At 36.6% G+C, this 17923-nt stretch overlaps 1 protein-coding gene across 1 annotated transcript; it reads right to left on the reverse strand.

The window, feature by feature from the left end:
• Positions 1-832: 832 nt before the first annotated feature.
• Positions 833-17547, reverse strand: slc1a5 (solute carrier family 1 member 5). The gene is made up of 8 exons (XM_073817621.1): positions 16881-17547; positions 8452-8494; positions 7052-7111; positions 6267-6433; positions 5929-6162; positions 5208-5402; positions 4980-5114; positions 833-2947 (listed from the first exon to the last, which is right to left on the reverse strand). The coding sequence occupies exons 1-8, from the start codon at positions 17420-17422 to the stop codon at positions 2713-2715; spliced, it is 1611 nt and encodes a 536-aa protein (XP_073673722.1). The 5' UTR covers positions 17423-17547; the 3' UTR covers positions 833-2712.
• Between the last annotated feature and the right edge of the window lie 376 nt (positions 17548-17923).

Here is a 17923-nt window from a genome sequence, read left to right on the forward strand (position 1 = left end):
CCCTGGGTGGGAATGGGGATGTCACTCTTGCCTGTCTTCAAAACTTGAGAGCCCTGTGTCAATTATTGTAATGTTTTGGGCTGTACTAATCGGTCAGACTGGGAAAACACTCCAAGTTGCCATAAAAGAAGAGTGGAAAATCTATCTGAGGAACAAAATATGTTTGTGGTTGGCCAAACTGAACCAGGATTTCCCAGGGCAAGAATCTTGACAGCATTTGTGTTTGTTCTTATCATTTCCGGTAAGCCTAGGCTGGTTTTAGCAGTTGTTGTTTTTTTCACCAGGGTAACTTTAGTCAAAATATTGCACCCTTTCCTGCTTAGTAAGTCCTTCTCTATGATTTAGCAGCTTCCACACGTTATTTCCATCATTTAGACAACATAACCCTGCTGAAAAACAGCAGGTTGGCTGGTCTCAGCTGGTTTAGGCTGGAAGTAGGTCACCAGCTTAAACCAGCTGGACCAGGCTGGGAGTCTAGCTAAAACCAGCTGCTTCCAGTTTAAACCAGCTAAGACCAGTCTAACAAGGCTGGGAAAGTGTCCAAAACTCTAAAACCAGGCTGGGTTTTTTTTCAACAGTAATACATTAACCATGCAATCCACGCTGTTGTTTACATCCGAGCGTCTCCATTATGGCCGCACATCCAGGTAAATAACCAAATCGTTTTTTAAGTGCAAACCCTCTATAGATACGCGCTGTGAAAACTCTAAGAAACAAGTGTGATAGTCATCCTAGTTGCAAAATCTTCTGGAACCCAACATGTACCTCATTTTAGCAACTTTCAACACTTCAGAAAGAGAACATTACAATTGATTTATTAAAAAAAAAAAAAGACTTTATTCTGCAGTCAAGTGTGGAGTACATTCATTGGTGCTCTTAACAGTATTCTTTGGCTACTCTTTGGTCATCAAGCAGCCATTATTATGACACAACCATCTGTTAAACTCACACAAAGACACACATCCACATCAGCAGGGCAGCTACACTACAGCCACCTGGAATGAGAAGCCGTTACAGTACTGGCTTTTAGGAGTGATATCAGTCATGCAGGACATTAGTGAGATTTGAAAAAATACATTTGTGATTCGAAACTCATCTTGAGCACAGAACAGAACGAAAATGAGAGACTGTTAATAGTGCAGATTACAAGCACCCAACCCCGTAATTTAAGAATATATGGTGTTAAATTAATGATAAAAACATGAGAAATGTTTCTTTGGTCAGGTTTAACCTCACTGATTTCTACAAAAATGGCCAATTATGTTGACTTTTCTTCTCATCACTGTGACAAACATATGGTCAACATACAGTACAATGGCGAATGTCTTTCACCCTGTGACCCGATATTTTCCTTCAGCTGGTGTGTTTAGGTTATACATTTAAATATTATATAAAAAAAAAAAAAAAAAAAAAACGGAAGTCATCCAGTCTAACTTTTAGTTACAGTTAATAGTTCACCAGTAATAACAGAATATTCTGCCTGATTCCTCCTCATAAACAACCTTCAGAAAATGGCAGATGTTTTATATTTGTGCTCTTCTGCAATAACATACATAAAAGAAAAAAAGAAAGATTTCAGAAGTATGCTTTTAAAAAGCAAACAAAATTGTATACTTCATTTCTGAATTTTTTTTTAAACAAATTCTTTAAGCCAACAAAAAGTACATTTGGAGAAAACAAACTAAAACCAAATATTTTAACACATCTAACATGTTCCTACACCACAAGGAAGCAGTTTAGCCTTAATCTATCTTAAATACACATCCAAAATTTCAGTCCCAGTCTGGATTCATGCTGTAATCTATGGCTTTCTTCAGAAACGGATCGGTTTACACCTCTTGACCTCAATTGCTTATCAACTAGCGCATAGGGAACTCTTTCACCTGCAGGCTTCAAGGCTCTTAGCAAAACAGGTTTAAAGCTTTAAGACAAGGTGTATTTTGTATGTGACCCTTACATTGTGCTTACATTCCTGACCTTAGGGTTCAACTTGAAGAGCCTGATGTTAAATGTAGCGATGACTGCATAAAGACAAAGACGCAGAAGGTAAGACATTGTCTTTTAACTGCCAGTCAGGCTTCCTGCAGCATTTTCTAGGCTCCTTTAGTAGCAAGAGTTTAGTGAAAAAACCAGCACCTGCACTGGTTAGACGGATCTACATCTGAGGAACCTGAGGTGGTTTAAAGGGAATCAGCATGAATGAGGTATTTCGGCATTATGGACCATAAAGCCTCCTAAAAAAGTATTTGGTGTGTTTCTGCGGATGCTTTGGCTTATTAGACATAGAAACGGAGTTGAAGAATTCTGGGATTTCATTCAATAGCATATAATTAGAACTATTTGGGCATGCGTAGCAGTAATAATAATATTAATACAAATATAAAAAGATTTTAAAAGGTCAGACTGAGTTTTTTGTTGTTGTTATAAAAGGAGTAAAGCAAACATTAAAAAAGACTAAAAAGAAAAGCCATTCCAAGATGTCTGACCGGCATCTAATAAATAATTGTTCAAGCATTTTTCCATCTAAATGTGCATGTTTTGGCAGACTCCTTTCCTGGAGAGCTGGGCATAGAAGAGGGTCAAAAGGATGTAGTCTTTGTCCTGTCTTAGCCTAAAACTTTATCTCTTCCATGGTTGCTGTGTGGACACAGAGATCGATTTAGTGAGAATAGACAGGTCGGGAAGGAAAGTTTGTTGAAATACTGTGCAGCTCTACATGACGGACTCCTTTTCGCAGGGTTTAGGTCCAGGGACCTCTTCCATTTCAAGGTTTTGCTGTTTTGAGATGAGCGGAGAACTTTCTGGCCTGGAGGCAGGGGCTTCTTCCTCCACTCGCACCTTTTTTAGCTCCGCCTCCTCTTTCCTGGAAGTGCGGTCCACGAAAAACTGCAGAAGACCTGCTCCGTAGGCGTCGCCTTCAACATTGATGATGGTGCAAGTGCGATCACTAAAAGAAAAAAAACGGGGGAAAAAAAAAATCATCTTTACTGTTTAAAAAAAAAAAGTAAAAAGTAAAAGTATGACGACATTTTAGTGCCGCGTTAAGAAAAAGAAAAACAAGAACACGAGAATAAAGTCAAAAGTACGAGAATAAACTGAAAAATTCAGTCAAAATTAAGAGAAGTCAAAAATGATGAGAACAGTGTTTTGACAATAAAGTCCAAATATTTTGAGAAAAGTCAATTTTTCAAGATCAAACTCGAAATTACAAAATAAGAATATTCTTTTAATTTTGACTTGAACTTCATTCATGAAACACTTGTATTTTGTAATGTTCAACTTTATTCTCATAATTCTGACTGTCAAAATATTTTGACTTTATTCTCGTAATTTCGAGTTAATTCTCGTAATTTTACATTTATTCTCGAAATATTTTGACTTTGTCGAAACACTTCACCTTTAAATTCGTAGTGTTTTAAGAATAAAGTTGAAATTTCAACAATAAAAAAAAAAGTGTTTCGAGAAGTCAAAATTACGAGAATAGTCAGTTTCAACAAGTCAAAATCATGAGAATAAAGTAGTGTTTTGACAATTAAAATTAAAATTGCGAGAACAAAGTCAAAGTCTAAATATGAGAATATAGCACAATTTTTTTTAGAATAAACTTGAAATTATAGAATAAAGTCAAAATATTTTGGAAAAGTCAAAATTGAGAATAAAAAAAACTAAGTATCAAAATTAGTATAAATACAAGTCAAAATTGAGAATAAAGTCCAAATTACAAGAATGTGTGTTTCAACAAAGTCAATAAACTCAAAATTGAGAAGTGTCAAAATTAAGAATAAAGTTAAAATTGAGAAACTCGAAACTACAAGAATAAACTCTGTATAAAATATTTTGAGTGTCAAAATTATGAGAATAAAGTCCAAATTACAAGAATAAAGTCTAGGTGTTTCAACAATAAAGTCAAAATATTTCGAGAATATAGCTGAAATATTTTGAGAATAAACTCAAAATTAGTCAATATTTTAACAATTAAGTCAAAATTATGAGAATAAAGTTAAAATTGAGAATAAACTCAATGTTTTGACAAAATCAAAATTATGAATAAAAATCGAAATATTTCAACAAGTCAATTACAAGAATAAAGTCCAAATTACAAGAAGTCGAAGTGTTTAAACAGAGTCAAAATATTTTGATAATAGTTTAAATTTTTCGAGAATAAACTCAAAAGAATTACTCGAATAAAGTCAAAATATTTCAACAATAAAGTCTAAGTGTTTCAACAAAGTCAAAATATTTCGAGAATATAGTTGAAATATTTTGAGAATAAACTCGAAGAATAAAGTAACTTTTTTAACAATAAAGTCAAAATTTTGAGAATAAAGTTAAAATTGAGAATAAACTCAAAATTACAAGAATAAATGTAAAATATTTTGACAGTCAAATTATGAGAATGAAAATCGAAATATTTCAACAATAAACTCAATTACGAGAATAAAGTCGAAATTTTTAGACAAAGTCAAAATTATGAGAATAAAGTCCAAATTACGAGAATAAAGTCGAAGTGTTTAGACAAAGTCAAAATATTCTGAGAATATAGCTGAAATTTTTCAAGAATAAACTCAATTAATAGAATAAAGTCTAAATATTTAGACAAAGTCAAAATTATAAGAATAAAGTCAAAATATTTCAACAATAAAGTCAAAATTACAATAAAGTCGAAATATTTCGAGAATAAAGTCAAAATTACGAGAATAAAATGAAAGGGTTTCGAGAATAAAGTCAAAATGTTTAGAAAATAAAGTCAAAATATTTTGAGAATAAGGTAAAATTTCAGAGAGTTAATAAATAGAAATAGCGAGATTAAATTTATAATATTTTAAGAGTATATTCTAGTCTTTTGTGCATGCAAATGACCTGGATTGGGAGCACCAGGAGATATTCCAAAGTCTCGGCTTTCAAAATCAGTCAGTTTCATAGCGTAAAACAAACAATATATCCATTCACATCCAGATGCATCTAAACCAGATACTCACACAAGCCAGTCCACAGCCAAGATGAGGGACAGATCGTTAGTGGGCAGGCCTACTGACTCCAAAATGATGGCCAGCGTCAACACGCCTCCAGCAGGGATCCCAGCAGCTCCCACACTAGATGCGGTCGCAGTCACACTACAAACAGATGAAAAGTCAGTCAGTCGAAGTCAACGTCTTCTAATCACAGCAGACTTATCATGGTGGCTGAAAGTCATCTGATGAACTTACAGAATGGTGATAACCTGGACAAAGTCCAGTGGGATTCCATTCAGCTGAGCGATGAATACTGCAGCTACGCACTGGAAGCATGCGGCTCCATCCATGTTGACAGTTGCTCCGATAGGTAGGATAAAACGGCTGATGTGCTTGGATACGCCGTTGTTCTCCTCCACACACTTCATCATTAGGGGCAACGTGGCAGAGCTGATGAGAAAATCTGATGGTTATTTCCTGCTCATTTCATTTAATAAATCAAACTAAGGTAACGAATCAATTAAAATGGCGTAATAATCCATTTAAGGCTAGGAAGCTGAACACAACTGGTCATAGGAGACACAGCTGAGGCGCATGTTACTTGTAAATACTGTGTTTTAAAGTGATAGCTCACAAAAAAATGAAAATTACCCCATGATTTACTCATCCTCAAGCCATCCTAGGTACATATGACGTTCATCTTTCAGAGGAATACAATCGGAATTATATTTTTAAAAAGTCCTGGCGCTTCAGAAGGTCAAAGAAAATAAAGTCATAAACACCTAGGACGGCTTGAAAATGAGTAAATCAAGAGGTAATTTTCATTTTTTTGTGAACTATACTATAAAGAACTATTTATAACTAACTTTTTGTAAACTCACTATAAAGAACTCTTTAAAGGAACTTTTGTAGAGGATCTATGGATACAACAGACGCCAATAAAGATTATAAAGTTTTAATGTAGCTGCTTATTTACCTAGAGGACGTTCCAAAGGCAGTAGCCAAAGCGGTGACCAATCCTGCCAAGAAAGTGTATGGGTTCTTCCTGGTAATCACAAAGTAAATGAGAGGGAGGACGAGGAGGCCGTGAACGGCATGGCCAATGACGCAGCAGGCAATGTACTTCCCCAGGCTGGCGAACAGCAAGCCGACATCCTCCATTTCCACAATCTTAGCAGCAACCAGGAACATAATACCCAGTGGTGCATACCTTCAGACAGACAGAGAACATGGAGAAATGTGGAAGGTGAAGAAACGAATGGAAAGGACACCATAATTCAAACACGCTTGGAAAAGCACACAATGTTTCCTTACCACATGATCCAGGAGACCAACACCATGGTGGCCTCATTAAAAGAGTTAAAGAACTTGATAAGGATCTCTCCTTCCTCTCCAAGTTTCCTCAAGGCTACTCCAAACACCATAGCAAACACAATGAGACCCAGGATGTTCATGCCATCCACTTCTTTGCCAAATGGAACCTAAACACAAAAGATAATGACTGAATAAAACATAAAACTGAATTCACATTTATCAAATGCGACCCTGGAATACAAAACCAGTAATAAAGGGTCAGTTTTTTGAAATTGAGATTTATACATCTGAAAGCTGAATAAGCTTTCCATTGATGTATGGTTTGTCAGGATAGGACAATATTTGGGTGATACACAACTATTTGAAAATCAGAAATCTAAGGGTTCAAATAAATCATAATATTGAGAAAATCGCCTTTAAGGTTGTCCAAATTAAGTTCTTAGCAATGCATATTACTATGGAACATGATCTTTACCTAATATCCTAATGATTTTTGGCATTAAAGAAAAATCGATCATTTTGACCCGTACAATGCATTTTTGGCTATTGCTACAAATATACCCGTGCTACTCAAGACTGCTTTTGTGGTTCAATGTCACGAATTATAAATATAATATTATACTGTAATAATAAATTACTATATACATTTTTTGCATTTTTTACACATTTATAGAATCTTAATAACATCACCTGTAATATTTACATTAGACACATTTCTATACATTTATTTATAAAAACAACCTGGGCTTTCCAAAAAATTCTAAGGTAAATCAGGGACTTTGTACCTTTTCCAAAGCGAGGGTCGCGTTGGTATCATTCTTCACCCACTTATAACCAGTGGCATACTGTAAAGGAGAAGACATGTTTAGAATAATCTAACAATCACGTTACATATTAAACACTTTATGAAAAGAATAAACCAAAGTAGGGCTGTGCGATTAATTGAAATCGCATCGAAATCGCGATGTGAATTTCTAAATCGCCTTACAGCACGATTTTTTGCACGCACTCGACTGATACTTTCCCGCAGCATGCTATTTTTGAACCGATCACAACACAGCGCTCCCAAACAGAGAGCAAGAACATGCCAACGTTCATGATTGAAACCAGAAATGGTCATGCTGGTTTTCTTAGCAGAAAGCAGCTAGACTCTGCCAGTGTTCTAATTGTTTTTTATGTGGGACACTGTGGTCTGGGTTGTTGTTTTTTCAAACGCACGCACATACTTACTCTTTGCCATAGGTCTGTTCTAAAGACATTTGTTCTGCCTTTACTAGGCAGGGCTCTAAATTGTGAACGTTTTGGTGGCATATGCTCCCAAAATTTAATCTGCGTGACCTGAAATTATATTTGGGAGCATTTGTGCAAATGCGAGAAACTGTTGTGGTCCGACTTGGTTTCATTTCTTTACAAAACTTTCGCCTAACTACTGCACAGACTGCTGTGAGCTGATACAGTGACAGGTTCGCCATTCTCTCTTTCGATTGTGAAAAATAAAAGCTCTCCACAAACCGCTTTTGAAGAAATATAATACATTTCGTGCTATAGCGTACACTCTGTCAGATACAATTCTGGCGCCTCCGTGTCCATATACTGTACAACGCGGCATTCATTCACATCACATGATAACTCAGCGGCAGAGTTCCACTCACACAGAGGCGTAATTTCCACTGGGGACATGCTTTGCAAAATCCTGTTTGTGTCCTCTCATATTTCAAATGGTTTTGTTAAAATCTCTTTTATTGTAGAATGCACGCTTAGCGCCGTTGGGAGTCTCGCATGATCGTTAAAACGAAACCAAAAGTAAAACACGGACGCGCATTCAAAAGCAATTTTAATGTCCCGCGTTTATAGAGCGACACTTTGAATATTGAAAGAGTAGCCTACTTTGATCATGTGCTTGTAAAACATCTGCAGTCAGAATCAGCCATGAAGAATCAAGATCAGTGCATTTTTTTCACCTGCTAGGTGATTTTTTTTCCGCCTTCTGTTTTAGAGACATGTTACAGGTCTTTGATAAAGATCTAATTTTTTTCCTTTAAAAAAAAATGTTTTAGATTCACACTCTAAAACATGTCTGTCAAAATTGTGATTAAAATCGAAATCGCAATACTGTTCAAGAAAATTGTGATATGTTTCTTTTGTCCATATCGCACAGCCCTAAACCAAAGTTTGTTAAACTCACCGACTGAAAGGCAGCTGATACCAGGTTCGATGGGAAGATGTTTCTGAAAGTAGAAGAAAGAGAGAAGTTATACATCTGAAATACTCTCAAATCAGACATCAATGAATTATCCCCACTAATAAACTATTTCGAGTATATTGTCGTAATTGAGTTTATTCTTAAAAAAAAAAAAAAAAAAAAAAAAGACTATTCTCAAAATATTTTGACTTTATTCTCATAATTGAGTTTATTCCCGATATATTTCAACTACATAACTGAATTATTTTGACTTTATTGTTGAAACACCAACTTTATTCTCATAATTTGGACTTCATTCTCAATTTTGAATTTATTCTTATAATTAGCTTTTTTGAAATATTCTCAGAATATTGACTATTTCGAGTTTATTCTCATAATTGAGCTAATTCTAAAAAAATTGACTATTCTCGAAATATTTCGACTTTGTCGAAACATTTCAACTTTATTCCCGTAATTTGAACTTTTTTGTCGAAACACTACTTTATTCTCATAATTTGACTTTATTCTCAATTTGTGACTGTCAAAACACTTCGACTTTATTCTCGTAATTTTGAAGATTGAAATACTTCCACTTTATTCTTGAAACACTTGAAGTGTTTTGACTAATTCAAAATATATTTTTGAAATTACGAGAATTGTTTTTGTGTTAGTGGGTTAAAAATACTCGCAACTCTAGTTTACAACGAGTACCAAGACATTTTTATTTTAATGTCTGGAGAGCAATGGCATAGAGGACAAGAATAAAACTCTTGTACGTTTGCATCAAATGCATGTGCTTGCACACTATTAAAGGGAGTACTCTATGGAAGTTTCGTTGTTTACATATTCAAACCATTTGCCTCAAACTAGTATCCACCTTATTCTTTAACACAGATGTAGGGCTGGGCGGTATTCATTTTTCATATACCCCAATACCAGTGAGTGTGTGCGTACAAAGCGCTGGGAACATGTATGTTGACGCAAACAGAAACCGCAGCTTGCACGTGCTTGTCTGAAGCAACACATCTGCGGTGTGAACGTATTTCAGTATATCTGAGAAAGACCCAGGGTTAGAGATTTGCAAAACCAATGGATATCACACAAGCAACATGGAAAATGATCAATATGTCAAAGGGATGGTTCGGAGTAGAATTGACTTCATTGCTATGTGCTCCGAAGCCCATCTAAATACCCCATCCGAAGTTTTTTTTTACCTTAGTCGAACATTTATGGAGATAGAGTTTTTCGAATTGCTTGTTACAGGAGTGAATGGTACATGTAATATATCCCGTAAATTGCACCACTAAACGTGCAAGTAATCTTACCAAACTTGTACAGTAGTTTAAATAGGTTATGTACTCACAAAACGCTGCAACAGAACATTTGTAAGTCCACCATGAGTGTTTTAAAAACATGTTTTACCCGAGAACTACTAGTCTCAGAAACTACAAGTCGACGTCACTTCCCTGGTTTGAAAAAAGCACGTAAAAGTCCTCCTACTACATCTGTGTGCATGTCAACTTGTAGGAGGACTTTTACGTGCTTTTTTCAAACCAGGGAAGTGACGTCGACGTGTCGCCATTTGTAGTTTTTGAGACTAGTAGGGATCGGCTAAAACGTGTTTTTAAAACACTCATGGTGGACTTACAAATGTTCTGATGCAGCGTTTTGTGAGTACATAACCTATTTACACTACTGCACAAGTTTGGTAAGATTACTTGCACGTTTAGTGGTGCAATTTACGAGATACATCACATGTACCATTCACTCCTGTAACAAGCAATTCGAAAAACTCTAATATCTCCATAAATGTTTGACTAAGGTAAAAAAAAAAAAAAAACTTCGGATGGGGTATTTACATGGGCTTCGGAGTGCATAGCAATGAAGTCGATTCTACTCCGAACCATCCCTTTAAAGTGAAAGTAAAAACTGACTTTCAGCATCTGATGTGCATTCTTTCACAGACAATGAGAGACGATTATACTTCATATGCTGATATTAATTTAGTCCCTTAATATTTTTCTTGTGCCCCGAAAATGGTGGGAAAAAAAAAAATTAAAAGAAACGTCTTTTGTGTAAGGTTTGTTTTTGAAAGTCTTAAATAAAGCTCTTAATTTTCATTGATGACTGCAGTGTTATTAGGGGTTAAGAAAGTCTTAATTATGATTTCAGGTGGTCGACTGAAAGACAAGAATTGCGATGAAACTTCAAAAGGCTATCCATTGAATAAATATGTTGCGCTGCTTTGTGTACCACCCTGACAGCGCCTCCTGCTGGAAGAGAAACGCATAGACTTGTAAATGAGAACTCATGATCCGCAAGATAATGTGTTATAAAAATTTAAACAAAGGCAGTAAAATATATGTATGTTATTTAAGTAATATAATAGTTGATTGATAATAATTGTTTAAATTGATATAGTTGATTTATTCTTTGAAACTTTAATATTCATTTATGCAATTGCAATGCCTTGATTCTAGTAAGATTTAGTACACAGTCATAGCCATAAATGCACAATAAAGTGTTGTGTATTTTGACTGCAAGTCATGAATTCTGATTTCTTCACCTCATTACAATTATGAGTGCCACTGTCACTTCTTTGAGAACAGCAGCATTTTGTGAGACCAATCAAACCTGGGTTAATACTAGTCCAGTCAATGTAAGCCAATATACTGCAGTAATTATTCTGTAATTTATTAGGAAATGTGGTTAACACCTAGTCATGCATGGGGGGGGGGGGGGGGGGAAATTTCACCGTCATATACCGTGATACCGTATAATTTTGAAAAATACCGTGGTATAAATTTTTGGTCATACCGCCCAGCTCTACACAGATGTAATCATATGGGCGAGTCTACCGGTTCATTAACCGCTACAGGGAAATGGCGAGAAGAACAACGTGTGGTAAACAGTAAAACTGTTTACACCTCAAACCAGTGTGCTCATAATTCAGATAATACATTAAAATATAGTAAGACACACTAATTTGCAATATCAAGCAACAAAACAAGCCGTTTCATACAGCTAAAAATAGCTGGATGCGAATGAGATCAGAAGCCAGACCCATAAAATTTACAAATGGCCGCACCCGCTCTTACTGGAAAAACAGGGTGGATACTTTGGCAAGAACAAAGTAGTGAGAAAACAAGGATCCAATTCTACCAGTCCTCACAAATTCAGGCCACTGGCAATAAAAATCCTCATAGTCATGACCAGCCAATCCCAGAGCAGCCTGGCCTCACGAGATGCCTCATGTGGAAACAACTTAGTCTGATTATATCCCTCCACTAATCCCATTTCATCCACACTTCCATCCCTATAACCGCATTCCCTCCAATGCAGATGGGCACTAGGACCTGCCTGGAGATGAGGATTAACGACAAACACACATTTATTCAGAAATATTCCAACATCCCTGACCCTAATATAGTAAAAACAAGGAAGTCTTCAATCTAATGGAATGATAATCCCTGCTACGATGTTAATATGGCCTGTGTGTCCAAGTAAAAATCACAAAAACATTCTGAATTCTGAACATGTTTGGAATCCATGTTGCCTATAGGGAGCTTTCCAATACATCATAATCATTCCTGCTATCATCTAAAGAAGCCTGGAAGGTGTTAAGAGACTGGTATTATCATAAAATAGTCTAGCCGGAGCAAGATGAGACTGGAAAACTCAAGAAAGAACAGCTTTAAAATTGCTGTGATGTGCAACAGGCTGCATCCCAGACAGAAGGTCACTGTCAAAGACTAATGCCAGTGACCATTCCCTTCTCAAATTTCCTTCATCTGAACATTTAAGAAAGTCAGACCCGAAGATCTTAAATTTACTCTATGACACTCAAACACACCAGGGAAACCCACATAGCAACACAAGCAAAACCAGTTCATGCCACTGAAATATTTCTTTACTGACGCACTCAACTTGTCAATTAGCTTTACTTAACTACTATTTATTTATCTATCTACAGCTAATAGCACACAAAGACGATTTCATGACTCAAAGCATTCCTTGTGTGGTTTTAAGGTGTAATGAACATTCCTGGTTTCGACGTAGGTGTGTAAAAAGTAAGACACGTCAAACAGGACCTCCTTGAAACGTGGCACTCCACACACCTTATCAAAGATTTGTCAGAGGTTCAGTGTTTGTTGACATATTAAAGTAACTATTAACAGGAAAATGTACCTACACTCTGACTTTGCCCCGTCCAAAATAAACTCACAACGTTTACACACAAAAGGCCATGATGGGGAAATGGTAGGATTCACATGCACTGTACACAAAGCATATGCTAATGCATTAAAGGAACATTTTAGAAAGAAATCATTCACTGACCCTTGTCACTCCGATCCCATCTGACTGCTTTTCTGAGTAAAGGACAAAAACAAAAAAAAAAGTAAAGTCCAATCTGTTCTTTTCCATACAATGAAAGTTAATGGTGACCACAAGCTGTGTCTGTTCTGCAAATAAACAATTAATATAGTTTGAAATATGTGAAAAGTAGTGTACAGGTTGTGTTGACCACTATTTAAGGATTAGTTTACTTTCAGAACAAAAATTGATATAATATGCTCACCACCTTGTCATCCAAGATGTTCGTGTCTTTCTTTCTTCAGTCGTAAAGAAATTATGTTTTTTGAGGAAAACATTTCAGGATTTCTTTCCATATAATGGATATGTATTGTGCCCCCAAGTTTGAACTTGAAAAACGCAATTTAAATGCAGCTTCAAATTGCTTTTTTAATTTGCAATCTTATCTGGGGGGTGTTCCATAAACCAAGTTTACCAGATAAGTCAGGCTTATTTCAGTTAGTCTGACTTATTTTGAGCCAAATCAAGTGACAATAAGTCAGACTAACTGAAATAAGCCTGACTTATTTGGTAAACCTGGTTTATGGAACACCCCCCTGGTGAAACGATTGGTTATTTTCAAAACAAATTGACAATTTATATACTTTTTAACATCAAATGCTCGTCTTCCCTCGTCTCTGGTCCAGGTCTCTAATCCGGGGTCAATACAGTTAGGGTATGTCGAAAAACTCCCAACTGGTTTTGTTCCCCAACTTTAAAATGATCCTACATCGCTTCAAAAGTACCGACCCAGTGTTTACAAAGTGAAAACAGAAAGAAGATCAAATGCTTAAAACAAAACGAGCGTAGGACGATTTTGACGTTGAAGACGAAAACGAGATGGGAGTTTTTCGACATCCCCTAACTGTATTGACCCGGATTACACAGACTACGCATGCATATCACAGAGATGACACAAGACGAGCATTTGAGGTTAAGTAGTATATAAATTGACAATTTGTTTAGTAAAAAAAAAAAAAAAAAAAAAAAATGTTTCACTAGATAAGACCCTTCTTCCTCAGATGGGATCGTTTAGAGCCCCTTAAAGTTGCATTTAAACTGCATTTTGAAAGTTCAAACTAGGGGGCACCATACATACTCATATGGAGAGAAATACTGAAATGTTTTCCTCAAAAAATAATTTCTTTACGACTGAAGAAAAAGACATGAACATCTTGGATGAGAAGGGGGTGAGTACATTATCTGTACATTTTTGTTCTGAAAGTGAACTACTCCTTTAAAGCAGTTTTTGGGCCTGAAAAAGAGCAGCATGAACATTCTTCAAAACCTCTTTGTTCGTGTTCCACAAAGAAAGGAGGTCATATGGGTTCGCAACAAGCGACTCACTTAATCTTTAACACTATATCTTCTGCGTAACGCGGGGCAGGGGTCTTTCCATTGCTTTGAACCTGATAAGGCAATGCAACTACTGTACAGATAACACACGAAACACGTTTAAACTTGCAGACACTGACAAATCCTAATGCGAGAGTTAACAAAATGTGCATGCTGGCAAGCAAACCTATTATACATGCCAGAACCCGTTTGAAGACTCTCTATAGAAAGACCATCCAACTGCACGCTTGTCAAGAGTGTGAAACTAGCAGGGCACCACAGTGGTCCTTGTGATCGTATATGGTGGGATTTAGTCATGGTGAAACCCCTAGTGAGAAGGCCTTTTGATGGAAGACACAAGCCACATCAGCTGCCTAATTAACCCTGCTTCTATTGTGCACGTCTGCATGTGTTTGCACGAGCGTGTTGCCCTCGTGTGGAAGGCATACCCCACCTCATTGACTTCCCCTGGAGAGTTTGGCTTCGAATTAGGGTTCCATTTACAGCACAAAACCACCTCATTCACATAAACTCAAATAACCTCCTTCTGAATTCTGAGGAACTGGTTATAAAGTATGAAACATCAAATGACAAAGCAACACATGGAAACTAACATAGCTGTGCCACCAGGCAGAGCATTTATTAAAAAAAACTAACTGTTGGAATTAAGTTATTTATTAAACTAGTAGCCCGGAGCGATCTCAAAGCTGTTATAAAACAAGCTTTGGTTGTTTAGCTCCTTTTGTCATGAGGGAATGAATGCAGGACTGTTAGCAACTGAAACTCTCAACAATTATCAGCTATTGTTCCTTTACTGGTCTTGAAACCATAATCCATGGCTTCAAATTTAAAGCAAGGAATGAACGGTGGCATTTATATTTAAGTGATTGGATTTCTTACATAAAATTATCATTGAAACTAATTAGGGCTGCAGAACAATTAATCGTGATTAATCTATTCAAAATAATAAGTGTACGTTTACATACTATATGTGTGTGTACATACACACATGTATATTTTAAACAATAAAAATTTACATATAAAATACATCAAATTTTTTTGTAAAAATATATACAGGTGTATTTATATACACACAAAATAAATATAATAAGTGTGTTTACATACTATATGCGTGTACTGTGTATATTTATTATTTGAACATACATAAATATTTTGAGGAACTTTTTTATTTTGTTTGTATTTATATAATACACCGCATACACACATATAGCACGTAAACGTTTATTTTAAATCGATTAATCGCAATTAATCGTTTTGCAGCCCTAATCTATTTATACTTGCATATAATTTATATTATAAATGTTTACATAAATCAAAAATATTCTTCATGTGTGTTTTTATATATACACATAATAAATACACATCTATAGTATGCAAACAAACTTTTATTTTTAATGCAATTTAATTCTTGCAGCCTTAATATTGTCGATTAACTAATAATGGAAGAATTTTTGCATAAAAAATAAATAACATATACACACACACACACACACACACATTACTTTTTTAAATAAGCAAAGGTGGTTTTCAGGGGGGTTTCGTTCACTTTGTGGGCTGAGTGACATTTTCAAAGACAGTCCACTAAAAACCATGCATGTTTCCCTTAGGTCAGACCACCCTAAATTGTGTCAGTCTAAATACTTACATTTGTATACACTCATACAAACATGTTTACTCTACAGTGGTAGTGATAAAGTTTACAAACTGTTTACAAAATGCCTTTTATTGTTGTTTTTTAAGATGAATGAGAACAGAATGTTCTCTTCTCCTCCTCCTGTTAAACACATGATGAAATTTGACCTGTTTGCATGACAACAGGACCTAACCTTAAAACCCACCCATAGACCTTGCATTTCTTAGGGCTTCTTAAGGAACGCAAGGGGTGCCTCTGTTAAAAGAAATTAACGTTTTCTTTAGAAATTTCTACTCATTTCAAACGCTAGAAACTTAAATTCGCATGTCTTTTCTCGAGTAAAGAAAACCACACACCCAGAAAAGGGACTGTAGGATGCCACATCTATTTAAAAAACGGACCATAACCCTGCATCCTCTTCAGAGCGGATTAATCACTACGTCAAACACGCGCCCAGCTGACGCAACAGAAGTGTCCGTTTACAGCACATGTAGATAAGCGTCACGCAACTCACGCTGTAGATAGCCAAAACAACCTTTCTGAATGAATTTAAGATAAGCAACGCAACTACAATTAGCGTTAATTACAAAACATTTATAAAAACAATGTATATACATATTGGAGACCGTTCCGCCTCAGTTCAAGTACGCAACAATTGTAGCTTTTTTTGAGGGGACGCCTGACAACTTTGAGACTAGTTAGATAAAATGTTACAAGTGCGTCTAGCCTTTCTTGCTCGTTGACAAATTAAATACTGCGGCTGCGTCCCAATGTGCATACTATCCACCCTACCTACCCTAAATAGTAGGCTATTGAAAATTACTAACATTATATATAATTTAGCATGGATAGTTCCTTGTATTGAAACGCAGGCTGCATGATTGGCAGAGCTCAACGCTGCGCTGGCATTGTAAGGAAGTTTGAATGTCACATTCAGCTGGTGTTGCATCATTATGTTCTCCCATATTACACGCTCTAACTATCAACTGAACATTCGTTTCATTTTTACTAATTCGTTTTCATTTGAATTACGAATCACAAAGCATGAAATGTGCGAACACGTGCTCACTAGTAACTTTTACTAACTCACCTTATCAAGTCTAAAAAGGAATCGATGACTTCTTTGGATTCAGGAATAGCGCTGTCATCTGTAAATGCGGATAATTTTTTCCCCTCGCTGGAGCCCGGCTGTATGATGAACGCCATAATAACGCCGATGGCAGAGGCGATGAGAGTGGTGACGAGAAAGAAGAGCATCGCCCAGCCGCCGAGCTTGCCCAGGGCTTTGGGGTCAAGGCTGGCAGCCCCTGACACCAGACTGCAGACCACCAGGGGAATGATGATCATCTTGAGCAGGCGGATGAGGAGCTCACCGGGGAATCCGAAGTAAATGATCTGCGTGCGGCTCAAGCCGGCGCTTCGCACGCCGAGCCCGATAAACACGCCGACGATGACCGCTGACACCGTCAGGATGACCAGCAGATTGGCCATAACCAAGCGTTTAAACTTTTGTCCTTTAGTCTCCGGCTCGCTCCTCTTGTGCTCGCCCAAGCCATTGGCGACCGGGTCGTCCAGGTGCGCTTCACCATTGGACGTCTTTACATCTTCTATTGAGATCTTTTCGTCTGCCATTGTGGTGTTTGAAGGTGGGAAAGTCAATGTACAAACAAAATAAAAATTATTAGGAGTCTTTAGTGCGTGGTGATTGTCTGCGCTCGCTCCTCATATGCGACAGCGTGGAGATGACTTTGTGTAAAAACGCGCTTCGAAGGAGTTTCCACACTAGCTATAACGTCATTAGGGCGGGGCGTCCATTATGCAAATCCGGTCTGTGCTGGAAAACATAGATATCATCTCTCATATCCTCCTGGGACCAGGCAAAATAACTATGATATAGATATATATATATGGGTCGAAGAGGTTAGGATGTAAACGTCAAAATAAATTTACAAAAGGATTTTACGTCTATAGAAAGCACCAGGGGCGGACTGGGACAAAATTTCAGGCAGGGAAATCTCACACTCATCCAGGCCATCCCAAAAACCCACAACAAATTCTGAAACCATGGACAATAAAAAAAGTATAATCCACTGGCTGGTGCCACGCAAAATAATTAAAGATTATCTCTTGAAC

This window comes from Garra rufa, chromosome 14 (assembly GCF_049309525.1).
Source record: "Garra rufa chromosome 14, GarRuf1.0, whole genome shotgun sequence".
Classification (NCBI taxonomy): Eukaryota; Metazoa; Chordata; class Actinopteri; order Cypriniformes; family Cyprinidae; genus Garra; species Garra rufa.

Excerpts from the sequence above, each read along its gene's own strand:
- slc1a5 (XM_073817621.1), bottom strand. The coding sequence starts at position 17,422 with ATGGCAGACGAAAAGATCTCAATAGAAGATGTAAAGACGTCCAATGGT. Across the intron at positions 8,495-16,880 it reads TCCTTTTTAGACTTGATAAG|AAACATCTTCCCATCGAACC; the intron begins GTGAGTTAGTAA and ends TTCTACTTTCAG. Across the intron at positions 6,163-6,266 it reads TTGGTCTCCTGGATCATGTG|GTATGCACCACTGGGTATTA; the intron begins GTAAGGAAACAT and ends GTCTGTCTGAAG.